The 24,406-nt window shown below is 36.0% G+C and overlaps 1 protein-coding gene across 8 annotated transcripts in view; it reads right to left on the bottom strand.

The window, feature by feature from the left end:
- Positions 1 to 24,406, bottom strand: part of DYRK1A (dual specificity tyrosine phosphorylation regulated kinase 1A) — a 150,659-nt gene that overhangs the window by 78,928 nt on the left and 47,325 nt on the right. For 5 of the 8 annotated variants that reach the window (XM_037984795.2, XM_007967845.3, XM_007967851.3 and 2 more), the window contains exon 2: positions 14,773 to 14,858. In XM_037984795.2, coding sequence (XP_037840723.1) covers positions 14,773 to 14,782 — 10 coding nt within the window. In that variant the 5' untranslated portion in view covers positions 14,783 to 14,858. Of the gene's footprint in view, positions 1 to 7,751; positions 7,852 to 9,354; positions 9,446 to 12,217; positions 13,255 to 13,295; positions 13,389 to 14,772; positions 14,859 to 24,406 lie in introns of those variants that run through there. The other 3 variants (XM_073010576.1, XM_073010574.1, XM_037984796.2) reach the window with 3 other exon arrangements.

The raw sequence follows: 24,406 nt of genomic DNA, 5'->3' as shown, positions 1-24,406 counted from the left end.
ATCCCTGAACCCCAGCAACAGCGGCTAATTAGCATAGCCTACCACTAAACCGACACCATATGATTGGAACTGTTAGTAAGGATGCTAGCCAATCACACTAGGTTATGCAAATAGCCTATTTTAGTTGCCAGGGCAAAGCTACTTCCAATTGTCCAATAGGAAAACAAGCAATAAACAAGAAATGAAATTGAGCTTTGTCACATTTTCAACTTGCTGTTAACACTTTCAGGTTTAGAACAAAATTAACAGCAACTATAAAGGACTAGAAACATATTCTACTTTACTCCAAAGGCGATCCCATGGAATAACATGCAGAACACAGTTAAAGTAGTGCATTTGTTGTAATTTTAACTTTTTACTATATAGACATATGAGTTTTTCTAACAGATGCTGCCATCAACATTTCAACTTTTTTCCCCACCTACTCAAAAGCATTATGTAAATGTCTTTCTATACATTAAAATAGATTCTCAAAAATTACATTTTAGAGAAATCCCACAAAGCATTTTTATTCTATAATGGAAAGACTAAAGAGGTGGGCATAAGAGAAAGCGTGGCTCACTGAAGTCTCAAGTATTCCCAGGTGGAGGAAAACACTTCCGTTTATTATGACAAACTTTAATATATAGCTTCAAAAATAATTTTAAAATAAAAATTAAGTATTAACCTATAGAGCTTAAAATATGAAGACTGAGACCAAGTAAATAATACTCATATCTGGGAACCAAGTTCAGTTAAGATATAACCATAAATAAAATACATTATATTCACATGCAAAATGTCTAATAATGAATAAAACATTAAAAACTTCAACTGTGTCAGTACATACTAACAGCTACAAAGATAGGTTTAAAGAACATCAGTGTTCTGACAATTCTGGGTGGTTGAGAGTTTCTTTAATCTCACATATTCAGAGAAATGCTTTGAAACATGTCAAGGAGACACAGTTCCCATTTGTGCCTTATAAAAGATACAATTTTATTTTAAAATAGATCAACTTGTCCCACCTAGCCTAGCAATTATCTCCTCCTAAATTGAGTACAGATTCATTCTACATCATGAAAAAGTTTGTGATTTTTAAATATTTTTCCATAGAGTGTCTATAAACATCTCCAGAAAGACTTCTAGCATTTGTAAAGTACATTTCATTAAGACAGAGTAGATTTCAAGCATCAGATTCCAAGAGAAGAGCATGCTGGTCCTATCCCTAACACTACAATTTCTCTTCTCCTGAAGCCACTTTTTCATCATCTCTAAGCACCCATCACCCACACCAGTCCCTTAATTTTTTCCCATGTTCTCTCTACACAGGAATTCTGGAACCTGTTAAAGTTCAATGAAACCAAGACTGGAAAAGTCAGGTTCTAAAAGTCAGGAAAAGGATCAATAACTCTAAAGCTAGAAGGAAACTTAAAAATCATCTAATATTAACGCCCCCCATCCTATAAACAAAGAAACTACATTTTTAGAAACATAATGCGTAAGATAAAGATCCCACAGATAAAAAGCAAAGCTCTCGCAGTATCCATGAATAATCAGTATTTTAGTCACACATCAATGTCTCTTGGTTTCTTGTCCATACGAAAATTTACTTAAATGTAAGCTTTCATGAGATTAGCTCAGGATCATTCACACCATACTACCATCTATACACTACGAGCCAAGGCTTAAGACATTTGAAAATCACTCTCTAACCCAAAGTATTTAATCCATTCCCTGAAAGACTCAATCTCAGCCCTTTAAACTTTTGACAACTTTCGGTACGTTTTTGAACTACTTGGAACCCGTATTAGCCTCCTTTAATTCCGAAGGATAAAGGTAAGAGAGAAGTAAAAGGGAAAGATTTTAAAGCCAATTTCATTCATACTCTTACCCATGAATCTTTAATATTTTGGTTTGTTCTCCTAGGTTCTTATTCCCTCCATAGTGATAAAGCAAGCCTAACTCAGCCTGTTTTGCACTCTACAGCAACAAACTGGGCATTTTCCATGTCAAGAGGGACTGTTTCCCAGACCACCTCTTAAACATTTTTCATATCACAAAACTTTCCCCCTTCTTAAGGGGACAAATATTAAAAACTTGGCACTCTGACTTTCCTTTGGGGACTAGAGACACAAGGAAACATCATCTGCCTAGTGACAGATGCTCTGGGATAATCCTCAATTTAAATGTTTAGCTTAGCATCAATTCTTTTTAAAGTTACTTAAATTATGGAGTTTAGGAAAGCATCAAAAAGTACTACTTTTAGAATTAGAAATTAAACATTAAACATGTTTTAAAATAGTTAACTTACTAAACTAAAATCTTCATTACATAAATATATATATTCAGAATTCCTAGTAAAGAAAGTTTTCTAAGTATACAATTAAACATTAACTTTTTTTTTTTTTTTTTTGTGGAGACGGAGTTGTGCTCTTGTTGCCCAGGCTGGAGTGCAAGGGCGCGATCTCGGCTCACTGCAACCACAGCCTCCCAGGTTCAAGCAATTCTCCTGCCTCAGCCTCCCGAGTAGCTGGGATTACAAGCTTGCGCCACCAGGCCAGGCTAAAAAAGTACAATATGCTGATTACATTTTCTCCCCTGTAAGACATATATTTAGAGTAACTGATAACTTTTTTTAATCTGCAGTTAATGATGCTTGAGACACAGAAACAGCCTCTATCCTCTCAATGTGTAATAGCCATTATTATTCCCAGTAATGTATTAGCCAAGATAATCTCAAATGACAAATCATACCATACTAACAATTTTATATTTTAGGTAGAAATAGAACACAGCTTTATAGTTTTGCAAAAACATCAAGTGGATAAAATCTTTTTTTAATTTGAAGCCATCTAATTTAGAAAAATATTCAAAAGTCTGGCATGACTACCTTGGTCAAGTTTGTAATACCTCATTCTCTAAAGTAAGGCTGCCACCATAGTTTTGCTGGACATCTTTTATAAAAACGTTAAGCCAAGTAGATATTTCTATTCTCCAACTTAAGGGCAATCCTGCTTCTTTTTTGTCCCCCACTTCTCATTAAGACTGTTTATAAAGCTAGAAGGTAACCTGTTATTTAAATCTGGATTACAGACATAAATTTTTAAATAATGGACTACTGTTTACTCTTCTGAATCAACTAACTCACAGTATATTGTCATATACTAAAATACTTTTGCTCCCTCATTTAGGTATCATGAAAATATAAAAGTTGACTTTTTAAGATTTTATTCAATAGATAGCATATTGTCAAAAAAAAAGATTCTTGCAAGTTAACTTTAGGGCTTAAAAACTGTTTTTTGCACTGTACTTATCAAGACAAAATAGTAGAATAAGTGTCATCTTTCTTAATCAACTTCATCTATACAAACTACATAAAGTATTTTTGTATCAATTTCTATGTCACATGAAAACAAGCAGACTTAACAAGTTTAGGGGGTATATTTGGTCTAACTTTTTAAAAAATGAACATTATGAAAACTTCCCTTTCAAGAGCCTTGGTGGGAAGCACCTGCAAGGGATAAGTAGTCATCCTCAAAGCAGCTGAAGCCCAGCTGACAAGGAAAGGCTCTGTGCCTGCTCACAGGAGGTAATGCGTAAAACATGTGGAACAAGGTCAAGGACAGAAGAAACAGTGCTTCCAAACACCCAATTGAAACCCGAAGTCACAAAGGCAGGGAGTGAAGTACAGGTGCTGACTTTCAATAAAGCCTCATCTCCAATGGGCAACTTCGTAGCTCACTAGGCATTACAGAAAATGTTTATAAAGGCCAGGAAGGCCACCCAGTTCTTAAAACATACTACCAGAATTCATCGGTAAAAAGAGAACCAAGGATAGCTACAATTCAAGTGTGACTGAAAACAATCCTTTAAAACTAACAGCAAGCAAAGGAGCCAACAGCCACCCCAGCAGCTCAGTTTTCCCAAGCTGGGAAGGAGGGTGCTTCTAAAAAGAAAATCTAGAGCACTGGATAAAGTAAACACACTGTTCTTATCCTCCATATCAAACACCGAAACAAGCAGTAAAAGATCACAAAATAAAATAAAGCATGGGATGGAGACATACCAGTGAACCAAAGATTTTGTCAGTTTTCTGCAAGAAAAAGGCACCTGGGATCATACCAATAATTTAAGGAATGTCAAAAAGATCTAGAGCTGAAAGGTGGGACCAGGAACCAGAGCAGAAGTGGCAGATGCCGCTCTGGGTGGTAAAGAAAAACTAGAATAGAAAGAAGCGGAGAGATTGGCTTGACACTAAACAACTATCTGCTGCATGATCAGCCTCCCCCAGGGGCTCTAAAGAAATACCTACTCCAGGGAACCTACTGAGTCCCAGCTGCTCAAACACAAGTGAACAGTCACCCCAAGGGCAAGGCCAAAGAAATGCCTGTGAGGATACCAAGCCACCTGCATCAGGACTAGACACGCCAAAACCACAAGTTCATACTGTTTAATGAGGTCTCCTCAACCTGGCAAGGAAAGAAAGAGAACCTTCCTGCCAGGACTTACACTCGCTAAATAAACTGAAGCCTGTCAGTCCACATGCCTCACCCACAAACACCAAGTCTGCACTCAGTCCTCTCACTTAGAAGAGAAGCAAAAGGATGACAGAGGACTCTGGCTCTTGAGTTGGGCAGTAAGGGTTCACAGGTATTTGTGCCGTGCATGAACAAAGGTGAAAGTAACCTTTGGTGAAAGTAACAAAGGTGGAAGTAAAAACTTTCCTAGTGCAAGTTGAACACATATCATAGAATTAAATCATCTTTTAAAATATACCAGACCTCAATCCAGTGGTAACATTTCTCCTATGACTGGAACGACCTTAGTGACACAGTATCACATCTCCCTCTCCATCAGTCTTAATACACTATGATCTTCAGTATAGTTTTCTGTTTTCAATATTCAGAAGATTCTAACACAAAAATAAAGAATTCAATTAAGTGACAGCAAGATGTGTAAGTGAATATACCTATACACAAGCTGGAAATAACTGGTGGGTTAACAGCTATGAAGTAAAAAGAAATATAAAGAGCTCCAAAGCTCTCATTTCAAATCTTGAGAAATCAAGAGAAACTGTCTAAAACTGATGGCCAAGAACGAGGTTTAAATTAGTTTTATAAAATTTTAATAATAACCAACAGAAAAACTTTAAAAGAAAATCGGGAGAAACTGGCTGGCAAAGAGATAGCACGGAGCGATATCTGGTTTCACAGTAAAACACAGCTACAAACATACTAATGTATTAACAGTCATGGAGGCAACCAAGAGAAGAATCTTAAAATGGAAAAGATTAAAAGGGGTTACCCCTATAAGTGGGAATGAGGAAAAGGAAAACTAACATTTCACTCTTTTACTTTCAGAATGGATTAAATTTTATTAACATAAGCATGTAAACTAGACTGATTAACGCTTAATATAAAAGAACAAGTCTGAATTTAACAATATCAGCTAAGCACGGTGATTGTTTTAGATATGTGTCCCCACCCAAACCCCATGTCAAATTGTAATCCTCAATGTCGGAGGAGAGGCCTCTTAAGGGGTGACTGGATCATAGGGGCAGACTTCCCCCGTGCTGTTCTCAGGATGATGAGTTAGGTGAGATCGTTCTCGTGGGATCTGGCTGTTTAAAACTGTGTAGCACCTCCCCCTTCTCTCTTTTCCTCTGCTGGAAGACACGCCTGCTCCCCTTCACTCTCTACCGTGACTCTAAGTTTCCTGAGGCCTCCCTAGCCATGCTTCACGTATAGCCTGTGGAACCGTGTACCAATTAAACCTCTTTTCTTCATAAATGACCCAGTCTTAGGTATTCCTTTATAGCAGTCCAAGAACAGACGAATACAAATGGCCTGAAGAATACTACTACCAGCAGTAGAAGAGGAAAGAACAGGGTGTAACCAGTAGGTTACAAAAACAGCAAGCACTCAACAATGTTTTTTAAGCTTTGGTAACTTTATACAAAGCAGACCTGGATTTGTGTTAACAAGATAAATCTTTACATCTTGAGTATCTTTTTGAGTACCTGATTCCATGCAGTACATTTTGTGGATGGTTTGTAAAAATTAAAATGAACTTATTTGTGTTTCTCTCTAATGTATATCCATTAGCAATATGGATCACTACACTTTTTTTAAAAGACTAAAGTAAGGAATACCGAGGCCAAACTAAGAAGGCACCGTTAAGTAGCCTGCTATTAACCACCAGAGAAAAAGGGAGAAAGAGTGCTTAAAGAAAAGTAAAATCTTGGCTAGGCGTGGTGGCCCATACCTGCAATTCCAGCACTTTGGGAGTCCGAGGCAGGAGGATAACCTGAGGTCAGGAGTTCGAGAAAAGTAAAATCTTAAATTTCACCTTTTGAGGAGTTGATCTACACTATCCAAATCTTAAGCAATGATAATTTTTCATATCAAGTTTTGTAGTTTTAGTTTTCCTGTCAAAGAATCTTACTTCTTACACTAAGCCAAAATTTATTCAAAACTTTTAAAACAATGGCCAAATCTATAATTTTCTAAAACTACAAAAAAAATCCCATCCAATTATTCCTAGAGTGAAATTATTTCATTTCACTTTGAATCTACAATTCAAATCACTGTCAATAAATACATTCTTCACAACTCCTATTTGCTTAAGAACACATGTTCCTTTTAAAAGCAGTGATTATGTCTAAAAAACTTTCCAGAAGAGCCAATACAGATAAGCTTACTGTGCCTAATAAAAACCAAAGAGTACATCATTTATGAAGCCCTGGGAATCCCTTTAAAAGGAGATAAATATTACACTACATAAAAGGTCATCAACAGACTGCTGATGGGTTCATTCTCATTTGTTCAACACACAGATTTGAGAATCTGTTACGTTTGAGGCATTACACTAATAAATAAAACTTAGTTCTCCAATACCAAAAATTAAAGCTCTTGTATAAAATGATATCAAGAACAAAAGGCAAATGCAAACTGGAAAATGTACCAGCAATAAGTAACAATAAGTATCCCTAGAATCAAAAGCATGATCATTAACAGTAGGGACTCACAGGTCTGGATTTGCTCCCCAGTTCTATCCCTTACTAGCTGTGTGACCTGGGGCAGGCTACCGAACCTCTGTCTAGGTCAATCACAGTACCTGTATCAGAGTTATCATTAGGAGTAAATAAGTTAATACCTGTAAATAATTTAGAATAGCTATTGGCATCTAATAAGGGTTCAATGAGAAACTTTGGTAAATTAAGAAAAAAAAATTAAAACCCAAAAGTAGTATCAACAAAGAATGGTAAAAGGAAACTCACAAAAAACATCAGTAACAAACCCCCCAAAAAACATACTTGGTCTAATATTCAAGCAAATGTAAATTTAAATATTGAGTTATGTTTTGTCTATCGAATTGGCAAACATTTTAAAATACCTAGGATCCTAGGGTGTAGAAAAATTCTGATGTGTAGCTGGTAGAAGCATAAACTGTACTTTAAAAAGATATTTAAAAATAACATATCAAAAGGCTTTCAAATGTACATATGCTTCACCTTAACAATTCCAACTTCTAGGAATTGAAACTAAGGCAATAAATAAAAAACAAACAAAAAAATCCCATAATAGTATTCACTTAAACATTGTTCATGAACTAATTAGCAAAAATGGGGAACCATTAAACATTAACTCATTCATAGAATACTAATTTGTCATTTAAAACAGTACTATAGAAGAATATTGATGCTGGAGAATGTTTAAAATTTAAAAGCAGACTAAAAAGTGAGTAAAGGCCAAGATGGTGACTCACACCTGTAATCCCAGCATTTGGGGAGGTTAAGGTGGAAGAATCACTTGAGGCTGGTCTTCAGCAGTTCAAGATCAGCCTAGGGAACACAGCAAGACCACATCTCTACAAAAATAAAAATAAGTAAGTTAGCCAGGCGTGGTGGCACGTGCCTATAGTCCTAGCTACTTGGGAGGCTAAGGTGGGAGGACAGCTTTAGTCCAGGAGTTCAAGGCTGCAGTGAGCCATGCTTATGCCACATTGCATTCCAAGCTTAGGGAACACAACAAGACCCCATCTCTTAAAAAAAAAAAATCTGCAAAGCAAATTTCAACACATTTTCATGAGTTATATTGTTAGTATCCGTTCAAAGTTTCATTGCTTTAGTTCTTCTTCAGAGCCTCCTGTTATTTGCATGTTGAAACTTCTTTGCCTGTCTTTAATAACCGTTGCTTTCTCTGGAATGCTTCATTTTTCTTCATTTCTCCTTGGTTATTCATCTTCGTTTGAGATGGAGTCTCGCTCTGTCCCCAGAGCGAGAGTGCAGTGGCATTATCTCAGCTCATTGCAAGCTCCACTCCCGGGTTCACGCCATTATCCTGCCTCAGTCTCCCGAGTGGCTGGGACTACAGGCAACCGCCACCACCACTCCTGGTTTTTTGTTTAAGTAGAGACGGGGTTTCACCGTGTTAGCCTGGATGGTCTCAATCTCCTGACCTTGTGATCCGCCCACCTCGGCCTCCAAAGTGCTGGGATTACAGGCGTAAGCCACCGCACCTGGCCGGTTATTCATGTTAAACAGTTTTCTGAGAAATTTCATAATGTGTTTTTCACTCTGTTTAGGCTTCATTTTTTAAATTATCTTTTACTTCTCTTTCCTATCACCACTTTTCTAATTTTTCTTATTCAGATTTACATTGTGCTTTAATATTTGTATCATTTTCTAAATTTCTCTGGGTTTATTTTAAAACAGGTTATAGTTTCATTTATTTTGTGGACATTTCTTTCTGGCATGCTTTCATTGTCTGCAGTAATAATATTCTGCTCCTTATGCTTTTCTCTTATAAAAACTCTGTGGGGAATTTGACTATGATCCCTGTCCGTTGCTCATTTTTATGTAAAATAAAAAACTTTGGGGAAACTGGAGTAGCTTTTCTGACTTCAATAAGAGTTCTCTTCCGTCTTCATGAAGGATACCAAAATATAGATTCATGAATAAGATCTCCTGTGCTTTTATCTTCTCCCACTTTCATCTGACATTTTTTCCTTTGCCCTCATTGTCTCCATCTTGTTTAATGTGGATTCTATTCCCAGCAGTGTTTCCTTGGTGTAGGGCTTTGACTGGGAAGGAAGCTTAAACTGGTTAGTTTTGAGAGTTCACAGGGACCAGATGACTCTAACCCCCCTTCAGAACTTACTGTGTCCTCCAGGGAACTCAAAACTATCTCGAGTTCCAGCTGCTGTTCTCAAACATACTTTCCGCAAGTCTCTCACTAAAGTGAGTCTCCTCTGTTGGTTACCTTGGGGTTCTCCTATTCTCAGGCCCATTAGACACCCTCATGCCTCCTTCTGCACAAATGCTGATACCACACAGGTCTTGTTATCAGACATTCACTCTCACCTACTTACTTGTATGTGAGTCGGGGGATACTGTTCACCTAGTCTTGCAGATGCTGAACGTGACGTTTTGGTTTTGCTGACCTAGTTACTCTGTCTCTATCTAAAGGAAAATGGGAAAATTTTAAAACTATGTTCTATTGTCATCTTCCTAGAACTTAGACATTCTTTGAAGGTACACTCAGTAAGTACACCGAAAATCCAAAATTGTGAATATAAATGTATTTGCTTTTACCTGGGTCTTAAATAGAGATATTAAGGTAAAAAATTCAATTTTACAATGTGGCTTACCTCAGGTTTCCCATCATTTTTTCTAAAAATATCAAATGTTCTTTCATATGACACATACATAATATAATCATTATTAATTGCTTCCACTTAAAAACATAAATAAAACTATGAAACATAAAAAGAAATGGAAAATAAGGAACTATTAAAACCAATTGAAGAAATGTATTAAAGCGAGAATATACTTATTTTTAGGCATTAAAAATGCCATTAGGATGGCAAAAATTATTCTTTTTGCATTTGCTGAGCGCTTCCTGTGTCCCAGAAATCCTGCCAGACAGTCACAGGGCACACAAAGAGGATAAGCCTTAACCCCCTGACCTTCAGGAACTATCAGACTAGCTGGACATAAAACCAGTAAACAATATGTGCAAATGCCATAAAAGTATTAAACAAAAACCACTTGCTAGAAAGAAAGAATCTGAACTATTAGGAAAAGGGGAGTGGCTGTCTCTTTGTACTTTATGCATTTCTACAGCACTTATATCTCCTCCACCAAGTATACAATACTACTTTATTTGTTCAAAAATAAAGAGATACTTCTTTTTGCTTGTTGAAGATTTATTTTAACTATAATACTCAATGCTGAGAAAAATAAATTAAGAGACATTCTTGTAATGTACAGAGTGGTACATATTACCAAACAGCTTTCTGAAAAGTTGTATCAAGAGCCTGAAAGTTTTTCAAACACTATGACTCCTAGGAAACAATTATAAGAAAATAATTTTACAGCCAAATATTATGCACAGATATTAGTGCTTTAGAAAACAATTTAATGCCTAAAAATAAGAGATACCTAACTTAACTAGGAAATAAGCAAACTGTAAAATAAATATCTAAAGTAATTGATCTTCAAAAGCATTCTGAGTACCCTGGATTTGCTTCAAGTTCAAAGTAACAGCAGATCACTACCGTAAGCTTTTGATGGCGTAGAGAAACATTTATGATATGTTAGTCAATTCGAGTATAAAATGGATCTTACCCAACCACATCATTCTGAATATTCAAAATGATCTCAATTAATTTAAAAATGGCATGGAAAAAAAACTGGAAGGGAATGTGTCACACTGTAGAGGACACTAAAACTTGGGGTGTTTCCTTATACTTATCCATATATATTTATACATTTCAGAATTCTTTCAGTGATTTTGTATTATCTAACAAACAAGAAGTAAAACCATGAGCGCAAAAGCAAATCCACTATCTTTTTAACTTACTAAAAAAATAAATTTATTGAACCAGTAAGAAAAAAATCAAACTGCTTGAGTTGAGACATGAGCTAGAGGAGGAGACACAGACAAAGAAAAAGATCAGACACACACGACCACGAGAAGAACAATTCCAAGGGGAGGCAAACTGGCAACCGCTACCTAAGTATTACAATGTACATGCCCCTTCATTCTCCCAGTGTATCCTGCATATGATGGGATTTTAAAAGCTGGGGTTTTGTAATTTACAGATCCAATTTCTAACTCTTGTATAATGAATACACCCCATTTCTGTGATCACTGGAATCTAATTGTTCTGTAATGAATACACCACATTTCTGTGATCACTGGAAATATGAAAATTCTGTCCTACAAAATTCACATTTTAAAATGAGTTAAGAGAATCTAAAATTAAAACTCTGCCACAAATGGTTTTAAGTAAATTCATATATATATGAGTGTATATATATATATAGTGTATGCATAAGAATTATGACAAAGACAATATGAACAAATCAGCACATTTAAAAATAAATTTCCATGTTTATTCATCCTCAAAAAGTGATAGTTCTGTAGGCTTTGGAACTATTCCACATTTTAAAGTGACTAGTATATCACTATTGTTTAAAAATTTTTTAGTTGTTAAAGAAGTTCATTTCAACAAAACAAAGAATGGTAGCAACTTCTATTCCCAACACATTTTCCCAAATCATGTTCCACAAGATGTTAATAGGTATAAATCAAAAATAAAAGGAAAGGGAGGTCCCTTGATCAAATAAACTGAAGAAATGCTGGTTTACAGAGGTTTCTTTATATCAAAGTCTTTATATTTATATACATGGTAATCTCTGAGGCAGTACTTTTTTCAAATCTCATCTCAGAAGTGATTCTATACCTTAAATAAACTGAATTTGGTTACTTGTGATTCAAAAGGGCAAAGAGTGGTTCCTAGGATCCCCAAATGATGTTGTGTTAGGGTAGAACGGTGTCACTCGTTACTAAGAGAACTGAATGGGGGAGGAGGAGGGAATATGCAGGAGAAGCATCCAGGAAGCAGTTACCTGAGTGTGGAGCTCAGAAGAGAAGAACAGGATGCAGAGATTTTGGTAACCTCTGCATACAGGTAAAGCCATTACTGTCAATGTCATTACCCAGACAATGCTCTCTATTTTCTCTCTGCATGCCTTGAATTCAATAGGTGAGTCTTAACACTTTATCAGAAACCTCCACTGCCTCATTTATTTGTTATTCATAAGCTCAGGGATCTTTGTAGGCAGAGCACCTATAATAGTACCTGGTACAAAGCAAATGCTGACGAAATAAATGTTTGTTAACAAATCATTTGTTCTTCCAAAAATCAAAAGAAAATCCAAATTTACCTCATTCATGTTCTAACTTTATTTTAGAACACGCAAAAAGATCCTCAAATTAAGTAAGTACAGGAACACCTATAGACACATGGACAAAATACATCAAAGTCTGACTTTGGCCTAGTGTTCAGTAAAACTATTTGTTCTCTCCCCCACCAGTTTTACTGAGTTATAACTGGAAAATAAAAATTTTACATATTTAAGGTGTACATGATGTTTTGATACACATATACAAAATGAAATGATCACCACAATCAAGTCAATTAACATACTCATCACCTCACAGAGTTACTCTGAAAACCTACTCTTAAGTGTTCACTTCTGAAAGGCCTATCAGCCAATGCCTACTTCAATGTCCTTTCCAGCATCCCTGAACCTGTGCCTCATCAAGGAAAAGGTGAGAATAAGTTACCACATCTAACCAACATAACAAAGCCAGTATCATGAACAATGCCAGAAGGTAAAAACAAGGCCTGGAGAAAGCAGACCACTTGCTTTCAAATGTGAGTAAGCATTCTCTAGAAACAACTTTCGGTGAACATCTACTCATGAGTTTTAATGTGTTGAAATTCTATCAGTCGAATAAATGTGTGCATAGTAATACAAGACCAGACTGCTATATTAATGATGACTCTGAAAGCTGTTACTTTTATGTTCAAAAACAATTATTAACTTTCAAATTGTTAGAAAGGGAATACACCAACAGCTAATATATTTATTTAACAGCTACATCTTCTTTCCTGAGTTTTTTCCTTTGTAAGCCAATAAATGCTGGTAATTTTTAAAGAATACAAGGCTGAATAAAAGATTGGATTTTATCATAAATCTAATCTGTAGAATTTTCTTGTGTTCTAGCATTCATAAAATTAATTAGATAACTATAAACTGTATTTACTCATTAGTTATTTCATTCCATTGAGGCCATAAGCCTTTCAAGAAAAAGAGCTATTTGGAAACCCTCCATGTCTTGTGAGGATAAACAGAAACTTTGCAACTCCAAAATTTCATGAGAGAAAATCTCCAAAATCAGTAATATTCATAGATAAATCTATGAGATACCCCAAAAATACTTTGTTCCTCTACTGACCTCAGTCGAAAGTGAGCATCTACTTGGTATAGCCAATGTGCAGTATAGCGCCCAAGGAGCAATCCAGGAGCTGACAATGCTGAGAAATAGTTCCTGCACCAAAAGGTCAAACTTATAAAATCTGACAACAAAAAAATGTGCATAAAATTCTAAAAATGTTTCTGTAAATATGCCTATTTGTTGTTCTATGATGGTGATATTCAGCTTCAGCATCACGTTGCTTTCAACAATCAGCGAGCAACTCAGCCAGAATGTGTACCTGGCATACCTCTAATGTGTACAGGCAAACATAACACGTGCAAGCCTGTGTGCATGCATGATAGATGCGTAACGGAGGTGATTGCTCAATCACCTCTGACGTAAACAAGAATTAACATCAGTCTTAAAATGGTGACTTCCACATGAACATAAAGTATTATATAATCTCTAATTTAATTTATAAATATATTCAAGCACATTTCTTCATATAAAATAGTACATCGAAACATTTTTTTTTAAATCTTAAAATCATAAAATGATTATTTTTCCCCTAGACAAAACCCAGATCACCAAAAATAAAAACCAATCACAAAAACTACACCAATGATATAATTACTATCTGTTAGATATCAATTCAAAATTTATATAATTATCTTTTCCAGTTAGCAATCACATTTTCAAACATTAGTTTATAAATATAATCAAACAAGACTATCTCTGACAGAGTTTCAAATGTAAGACACTTAGTTCAACAAAATTCCTTACAATATGCCTGATTTAAGAACATTTAAGTTCAAAAGTTAGTAACACTTTATACATTAGCTGCACTACATTTTCAGGAATTTGAACATAGCCACACATGGAATAGCCTCCAGCTTCCCATGTATAAGATCTCCTCAATTAATTACAGAGCAATCAAAAAATATTCTTTCAAAAATGCCTTCACACTGCTTCTTCTGTATAAAAATACAAATGACAAAAGGATAAGAAGGGAAGGGAGGGAAGGAAATGGGAGGCACGGATATCAGGAACAAGGAAAAAATAAATAAAATCCCAGAGCATATCTTTTTAAGAAACCATATGTATGAATATAATATCCTTAATTTAACTGTCAGTCTTTTTAATGATATCCTACTAACATCTACTCCCATAAAAGATTTGCCATATTCTAATAGAGTTCTGGGGGAGACATGCATTCAACCATAAAGGTAACTGTGTTATTTACATTATTAACAGAATTATTCCAATTCCCACCAAAATATTAGCTCTTGAAAAGCCTAAGTGCTAGCAATTACTATGCTGTATTTGTAATAACAGCATTGTAAATCACTGATTATCAATCTGAGTTCAAAAGTTTAACAAATAGCCCAACTACCTTTGCATTTACTGATCTACAATTCCTCCCACTATTTATCAGAATGCTCCCCCATTCAAAACACACCATCGATTCCCACATTCTCTTAGCCACAGTTTTACTGTATTTCAAAACTTGAGTCACCTGTATGCATCGTCTTCTTTCAAGTCTCATATCATCCTGATGGGGTGGGGGAAGGGAGGGAAGAGTCCAGCGGCAAAACTATAACACTGTGTGAAGAAAAACAGATTATGATAAGAGATAATGATGCAAGACAATTATCCCTAATTGAGGAATATCTAACATAACTACAATCCCAAAACATATAAAATTACTTCAAATTTGCAAAATTCATTTTCTAACATTTAAACTTACTTAAAATCAATTTTCCTTAGTCTTCAATAATCAAAATCAACTATATATAAAATATATTCAATTGTCAGAGAAAAGAAAAACAGTTTCAGAATATGCCTACTACCATGGAAAATTTCAGCTATTTTCCAGGTATCAAACCTGAACATTCCACTATTTATCTGGGGAAAAATTCCTACATTTTATAATTTTCATCAGCTCACAAATCAAGATAAACATGAATTCACTTTCATAGTAGTTTACTATTAAGGCTGAGGTAATGAAAGTTACTTCACGGGAAAGACAACATGTCAATCTATCAACGTTATTCGTAAATTAAATTCTGAGACACTTCTCATAACTGTTCCCCTAAGTCCACAAGCCCTCTTGCTCTCCAAGTGGTTTCTCTTATTTTATTGTAATTCGTTTACAGTACTTCCTACTTATTGCTTCTGCTGATAACTCATGGTTAACCAGAAAAATTCATAACGACTTACAGGAAAATGAAAGTAATCTCAGTGTTGTCAACTGATATCAGCGGAAGAGGTAAAGACAAGTACAGGTTAAAATCTAACTTACAAAGGAGTTGAGTGAAAAATTTATGTTTTGACACTATGGAATTAATTCAGGGAATATTCTCAATACAACAATGTTGCATACATTGGCCAAGCTCCTATGCCAGCCTCATGAAAACTACTGACTCCAAGAGATGTTCCTGGTCAAGAGCACTGGGGCCGCTGCAGAAGAAAACCAAAGCTTTCTTCAACTCTACATCCTCCAGACAAATTCTAAAATAAGCGGTTTTCCTTTGTTAGTACTCTCTCAATTCCCAATGCCTCCAATTCCTAAATTTCACACGATGTCATCCAAATCATCCTGCTTAATAATCCTTTTCCCTAAGTTGTTTTACACTCCTAAATTACTATACAAAGCTCCTATTGCCTCAGTATAGTTCATTTCAGGTAAGTAAAAGAAAGAAACCAACTGGACTAAAATAATTCACACTAAGATTTGCAATTTCCAACAACCATTATAGTTTGCCCAAATAAATCTCTTACTGGTAGAATTCCAAGTGGTCATAATATAGATTTGAGTCTATACTTATCGCCTCAAAATATTTCTGCTTTTCATTTATTTCTTCTTATACTTTTGAACTCCCAGGTTCTTTAAAAGCTTCAACTCTGTACTCCAAATAGCAGCAATACTAAACACTTCACTGGAAAATAACCTCAGAAACACTGTGAGTTATTTTTAAATTAGGAATCGTGTCTGAAATCTTTACCTGTATTCCAGATTCTATTCCTGAAGAACTACCATTCCAATTCAAATGCCTGTTACGGTATTACATTAAACACTAGACCTACAACCAGCTGATAGCATACTGTGGGGGTGTATGACTAGATGGACGAATGAACACTAGACTGCTGCATCAGAATAGTTTTATTTGTAAAAACAATAATTGAATCAAGATTATCTTTACTCAAAGGACATCATTTTCTAATAATTTTTTCCCTAAAATGATCAGTCTTTAAAATTAAGACATGAACTATGGGGAAAGAAAATATAAACTCAGTCTCTAGTTATGAACTATATAACCAAATCCTTTAGGCTCAACATCATATTCTTCACCTAGAAAACGTTACAACGCTACTTACACCTCGCCAATTTCGATAGAAGTAGGTATCACCGGTACAAAAGTTCTTTATAGGAAAGTAGAATCAATTAAGGTATCAGTATTCTTTACTAAAAATTGTTAGAGATTAGATTATTTCATTACCATTTTAAAAATCTAAAGGTAAGAAATACACGTCAAAATTTCTGACACCTTTTTGAAACATCCATTAATCCTTACTCATTTGAAAGGCCACGTAAAGTATCTCTCTGAGTTACATAATTTGCTGCTGACTTATATAGTAACCAAACCATCATATGCTAAGTAACAATAAACTCCAGAAATCTTGACCTTGGATTACTTTAAATAAGGACTTTAGTGATTATTCCATATATCCTTCCTTCAGGCTAGTCACTTTTCAAAAACAAAAATGTTAATTTGAGGTCAGAGTTTTTATAATTCCACACACCAAATGTGCTTTGTAGATAAGCTACAGATATGATTTTCTTCCTAAAGAGGCTTAAAAATCTAGACAGCCATATTTTCTTTTTTTTTTTTTTTTTTTGAGAAAAATACAGAGTATATTTTTCATCATTTCCCCCACAAATGGAGCCATTCACAAACTATGGAGTAACAATCAAATGCTAGTGACAAACATCTCTCTTTACCACAGGAACCCCTCATGATTCTCAAATCTTCTACAGTATGTTCCAGCTCAGTTTGCCAAAGGCAATGTGATGGTCTATGAACAATCCAGAAAATGAGCTTACACGGATTTTAGAAGTTAAACTCACAAAGCACTTTTTTAGTTGTCTTAAAATCACTGCATAAAATTAATCTACAGCATATCTTCAGGGACAGGACAATTTCCACAGGCTGTTAAACACGTGGTATACTCAGGTAGGTACTGAGCTTAGTCTCTTGGTGTTTGTATTCCACAGGCAGGGGTTGGGGGAGGGGGGGAATCAAGCCACCTAATTAAAAGTACTGATACACTAAGATTTGTAAAAAATAAAATAAAAAATACAAGGTCAAGTGCAGTGGCTAATGCCTGTAATCCCAGCACTTTGGGAGGCCGAGGTGGGCGTATCAACTAAGGTCGGGAGTTCGAGACCAGCCTGATCAACATGGAGAAATCCCATCCCTACTAAAAATACAAAAAAAAAATTAGCTGGGCGCCCTGTAATCCCAGCTACTCGGGGGGGCTGAGGCAGGAGAATCGCTTGAACTCTGGAGACAGAGGTTGCAGTGAATGGAGATCGCGCCATAGAACTCCAGACTGGGCAACAAGAGGGAAATCTGTCTCAAAAACAGAAAACAAAAAAACAAAAAACACTAATCAACAGAGATCCAGAATGTAAGACTGGGACTGAAATGAATGCATCAGCATGACAGGCAAGTTCAGATTAACCCAGGAGCTAACAAACTAAATGGCAGGTGCAATATGTTCTCCAATGTGACAATGTTTTGTAATGACACCAAACTAAAAATTATATCTAATTTCAAAGTAACTAAAGCAGTAGGAAGTATTACAAGTAGCAAATGAAAAAAAAAAAATCAGTATGATTACAAGGAGCTTCAAAAGTACTAGTTAAGTACTACCTCACTTCTTAAGCTGGGAGAAAATACCAAGTTGTTTTTTATTACTTCATTTTACATATGTTACACAAATTCTCACATATTTCACAATTTAAAAAATTTAGGCCATACGAGAAGATAAAATACAGTGCACACTGGGATCTAAAAAGATAGTTCAGAAGATGCCCATTAAAAATAAGCAACCACAAAAAAGCTACAAAATAGAAATCAAGAAAAACTAGATCTAAAATTAGATTCCATAAATTAAACTTATGTCATTATCTAAAATTTATACACTGTTAACTAACATTCCCTTATAAACTTTTGCTCATTTACACTAACCAATTAAAAAAGTGACAGAAGAAAGTACGTTTCCCATATAGTAATTTTAGAAATAATTTTCTAGAATTATAATAGCCAAAGGAGCCAAAGGGAAAATAAAAGTATCACAGTTTTGATGCCTAACACACAAGCAAAAAATATCTCTTATTTCCAATAAGATGATCAAGTGGCATTACAGAGAAAAAGCAATTATATAGGAGGATTTCAAGTGAAATCCTAAAAACCCAGAACATTTATCACTCCCCTCAAAACCCTAGAAAACAGTCTTTAAAAAAAAAAAAAAAAAAAAAAAAAAGGTCAAAATACACAAGACTTTATAAAGAATATAATATCACACCAAAATGATCAGTAAAACTATAGGGAAATGCACATTTGTGGAACACTTACTACCTATGCACCAATCACTCAGCTGAGGCATTTTATAGACGTTGACACATTTGACCTCCTAACAGCCCTATAAGTAGGTAGTGTTACTTCCATTTCACCAACAGGGAAAGTAAGGGTCAGAAAGATTAACTGGCCTAAGGTAACAGTTTGTGAACTCTGGTCCCACATTAAAGTTCACTATGCCAAGATGCCACTCATTAAGGATCACTGAAATAGTTGTGAGAAAATACAGAGATGCAAGAACCCACATGTGTCTAAGTCTGATTTTAGCCCCTTATATGCACTACTCTGCATCGACCACCCTAAACATGAAAAAAAAAGAGAGTTCATTGGCAGTAATTACTTGAAAAAGGCATTTAATTTAGAACAGAATACTAAATTTCCCCAAAAGTTCATCTAGTAGAAAAATTTTGATTCCAGCATATAACAGATTGCTGTATTTTCCCTTTATCGAAAAAAATTTAGGCCAGGCACAGCAGCTTATGCCTGTAATCCCAGAACTTTGGGAGGCAGAGGCAGGTAGATCGCTTGAGCCCAGGAGTTCAGGACCAGCCTGGCAACATGGCAAAACCCCATCTCTACCCCAAAAAATAAAAAACCTAGTTGGGTGTCGTGGTGCAGCCTGCAGTCCCAGCTAATAGGGAAGCTAACGTGATTCCAGGAAGTCAAGGCTGCAGGGAGCCCTGATCATGCCACTGCACTCCAGCCTGGGCAACAGAGTGAGATCCTGTCTCAAAAAGAAATATATATATATAATATATATATATATATATATAAAATATATATATATATATAGAGAGAGAGAGAGAGAAATATATATATATATATATATATATATAGAGAGAGAGAGAGAGAGAGAGAGACAAACTGAAAAGAAGGTAAAAACCAATAGCAGATGATTCAGTTTTGCATTAAAACCTTGGTCAAGGTCAAAGAACATGTGGGATTATAAACATGGGTGCTGGATTATACTACTCCAATGGCATTTTGGAAGTGGAATAGCTGAAATTTGTGTTAAACAGGCTAGAAGCATGTGCTTTCTCATGCAATTATGTGAAAAGAACTATGGGGAAGGTTTAAGAACTAAAAACTGAGCAGATCAAATGAGTTTTGCCCCAAATTTTGGCTATCTCAACTACCAACTCGGTATCTCTGGGACCACATCTGGGCCTGAAAGACAAAATCAAGCACTGAGTATTTGGACATACCAACAAATAGAATAAAACAGAAAGGAAATGCATCATATGCACATTACCTGCAACAATACATAATGCACTGACACATCATTTTTAAAACTGAAGGGGAGAAACAAAAGTTTCTGGGGGTAAGTTATCACCAGTAAGTGTAAAAAGTACAGGTACCCTGTTACTAATTCAAAATATGTAAACTACCACTGATACTATGTTTTGCTTGCTGTCCTCTGTCTTCCTTTAGAATGTGAAAACATTTACAATGATCTGCACAGGTTTGTATGACCTTCAAGTCTATCAACTGTTTATTCTCTTGTGTTTTGAGTTCCTCAAAAATGAATTCTCAGACCACAGAGCTTTTCGGGAACCTAACTCCCCCTACTAGAAAGTGACTGCTCTATCAAGTAGACACTAGAAAGTACCCCTATCACATGCAGAACTAAGTTCCAAAGGCTCATTTCTAAGACAGTTGGTTAAAAGTCTACATTAAGAACTACTTTAGTATGTAGCACGTAGAGTTAAGCCAATTTTTATAAGGTGGGCTTGTTCCAGGCCCAGAAGACCTCAGGGAACTGAGCTCGAAAGTCCCAGTTACGTCTCACTGCATGAGATGACTTATCTTCAATGGGCACTGGTATAAATATTCTACTTCAAACCATTAAACTCCATAATTACAAAAAGTAACTACCACTATCATTCCCATTGTCCAAGTGAGAAAACTAAGGCACAGAGAGGCAAAGTGAAACCATCTCAAGTCACACACGACTAATGGTAGAGACATATTCAAATCCAAGCAAACTGACTACTAAGCCACTGCTTTTGGCCACATCAAACTGAATCTACCATTTCCCCTACTCAAAAAGGGAGGAAAGAGCAGGGAAAACAGGGGAAAAATCCACTTCTCCTTTCTGTATTATCAATCTTGGTTAATGAGTGTCTCCATCAGCCCAATCTCCCAAGGGCAAAAACCATATTACCTTTGCACCAACCTAATAAAATTCCACCACCCAAAATTTGGTGTTGGAATCTCTGCTCTTTAAAAAAAAATATATATATATATATATATCTTTATCAACAATTTATATTTGCATCATCATTTTACCAGGTGCACAGTACTCCATTGCAAAGATGTAAACCCATTTTAAGCAAACACCTATTGAGGGTATGTGGCTTGTTTCTAATTTTCACCAGCATGGATTTTAATATTGGAGTCTGCTTCTTCCCCTCTGCTAACAGGAACTAAGAGCAAAGTGGTATGAAGAAAACACCAAGAGCCATGAAGACAAGTCCTTTAACTGATACGCTTGCCTAAGGATGTTCTTTTATGTCACCTACACAAAATGTACTCAAACTTTCTATTATTATTATTCCAATCAATTCTAGATCTTAAGAGGAACTTAAAAGAGGTGGCCCAATGACCCTCTAGGTGCTCTGGGAATCAAAGCTGAGATACAGCGCTTAGTGCTATCTATTGTAACGTTTCCCTCACTAACCCGAACATCTAGGGTAATCTCATTTATGTATTCCCTAACAAAGCAGTATCTATCAGACAGAAGACATTTAGAAAAAAATATGCTGAATGAATCAGCAGCCGGCAAGCCCTTCTCATAACTAGCTTATAAGAAATGCACTAGAAAACTGCCTTGCTCTCTCCTTTCCCACAGCACCAACTTTTCTATACAGGATGTTCTATAATACAATATACACACACATATATAATTTACATATAAAATGTTAATACATAATTGATTTGCATGAGTGCATGCATACATATACTTAGTTGGTTATATGTACTTTTATACGTATGTAATTATGTATCATTTTACAAACCATTGCTTTTAAATTATCCTTGCATCCCAGAAACACAGAAAAATAACAAGGCCCAGAAATAATCAAAAACACACACTGTCATGAATAGCTTACATTTTCTTACAATGAGTCTATTACTAAAAGTAGTAAAGTGAGTTCAGTTTTACTTACTTTCCCTCCCACACTTTTGTGGAGTTTACAGAGAAATGCTACCCCTTTAAAAATTTTTAAGGCCTGGCACGGTGGCTCACACCTGTAATCCCAGCACTTTGGGAGGCCAAGGCGGGCGGATCACGAGGTCAGGAGATCGAGACCATCCTGGCTAACAAAGTGAAACCCCGTCTCTACTAAAAAATACAAAAAATAAGCCGGGCGTGGTGGTGGGCGCCTGTAATCCCAGCTCCTCGGGAGGCTGAGGCAGGAGAATGGTGTGAATCCGGGAGGCAGAGCTTGCAGTTGAGCCGAGATCACGCCACTGCACTCCAGCCTGGGCGACAGAGTGAGACTCCGTCTCAAAAAAAAAAAAAAGAAATTTAAATGTATGTTCTTGTATTTCACAACACTAGCCATCCTCCAAATAATCCATGTCTCTTTCACCTTTAGCCTTAACCTCAGATGTGACCTCTGGTTCTATTCCCAGGCCCCTTCACTCATTTCTTTATACATCGTACCCTGCAAAACAAGTATTTTCAAAGGTTTACTCCAAACTAATACTTCAAAACTCTCTCCTCTGCTCAAACTTCTTACTCAATATCCAGTCTAACAAGCTGCTGGGTGGCTGCCTACAGTGCCACATCCCTGCCTCCATTCTCTGTGCCTACAAGTCCTCATCACCTTCCTGCACCACGTGTTACCCGCTTCAACTTCCATCTCCATTCCTGCACCACCATTCTTTCAGTAATTTCATTAGAAGCTGCTGATTTTATCTACTCTAAATGGTCCTACTAAATCCTATCCATTTTCAAAGTGCCTCATGCCTTTCCATTCCTCTCCATGCTCACTTTAGTCACTTGAACCAAGTCCTAAATTCACCTTAAGTATTACAAATGCCTCCTAGAATTAAGTTATCTCCTAGGCCTGACAGTTATATCAGAAACTCTAGGGCAAGTTCCCTAAACTACATCAGATTCTACTTCCAAAAATCCTGATTCAGGAAGCCTGGACAAGGACCTAAGAATATGTGTTTTGTTTTAACAAGATGTTACAGATGAATCCTGGATCCAGCCAAGTTTGAGAACTACTGTGCTTAAATTAAACCCCTATCCCCTGCCCTAATTTATTTTGCATAAAACTACTACACATACTTTTCTGAGACACAGAACTTTCAACCTGGATTTAACCCCTCTATAATTCAGAAACATATGATCTTATTCCTCTGAATTCACAGTTCAATGTGACATTCCATAAAATGCATTTAAGCCCCTTCTGCATTAGTGTTTATTTCTTTAACCTAAAATTTGCCCCTTCTTGCCTATCCATCTTCAAGACCACCTCAATTTGCCTTCATCCAGTTTAAAGTCACTCCAGCCTCTCCTCTTAACTTCCATTTATCTCCTGCTATATTCTGTTAATTATTTATGTTATATACTCACTCCAGTGGTATTATCTACTACTCGGTGGAAAGTACCACTAGATCTCGTATTTCTGTATCGCAGTACATGTTCAATAAACAGACTGGCATAGCAGAATACAACAATGAAAATATTACTTCATGTAGAAAAAGTGGGCTGTAAAGCAATACGCAGATAACATGATTGTAATTGTTTTTCAAAAAGAGAAAAGTAGTTATCTGCAGGAAAACACTGGTGGATTATATACAAAATGTAAATAGTAGTTATCTCAGAAGAGAAAAACTGCAAGGAATTGTCATTCTTATCTGTATTCTCTAAATTTTCTAAAATGAATGTGTATTTTGGTATGAAATTAAAATCTTAAACCTAGAATCTTAAACCTTAAAACTGTTAGCCTGGAATTTTCTCAACCAAGAGACATTCTATAAAAATGACTGGCACACTACCATGTCAGCAGTCACATTGTCACAATCCTAATACATATGACATTTGTTAATGTCAACATTTCTACACCTATACTTCAAATTCCACTGGCCTCACTAAACTGAATATACAATTTCTGGGACCTCATTCACAGACTTGCCAAATCAATTCTACATGAGTATGCTATCACTCTACCTGTATGATAGGTGGGGTTTTTATTTGTTTTCTTGTTTTGGTTTGTCCTCTCAGTCAAAACTACAAACCTTCATGTAGTACATGTAGTATAACTGTCATATTTTTTTTCTCTTGGCGGGGGGATGGGAGGGGAGACAGAGTCTCACTATGTCACTCAGCCTGTCACTCAGGCTGGAGTGCAATGGTGTGATCTCAGCTCACTGCAACCTCCGCCTCCCAGGTTCAAGTGATTCTCCTGCCTCAACCTCCTGAATAGCTGGGATTATAGGTACACACCACCACGCCCGGCTAATTTTTTGGGTTTTTAGTAGAGACAGGGT

This window comes from Chlorocebus sabaeus, chromosome 2 (assembly GCF_047675955.1).
Source record: "Chlorocebus sabaeus isolate Y175 chromosome 2, mChlSab1.0.hap1, whole genome shotgun sequence".
In the NCBI taxonomy this organism is placed as follows: Eukaryota; Metazoa; Chordata; class Mammalia; order Primates; family Cercopithecidae; genus Chlorocebus; species Chlorocebus sabaeus.
Note: the sequence above shows the minus strand (reverse complement) of the source record. Positions and strands in the feature narration are given on the sequence as shown.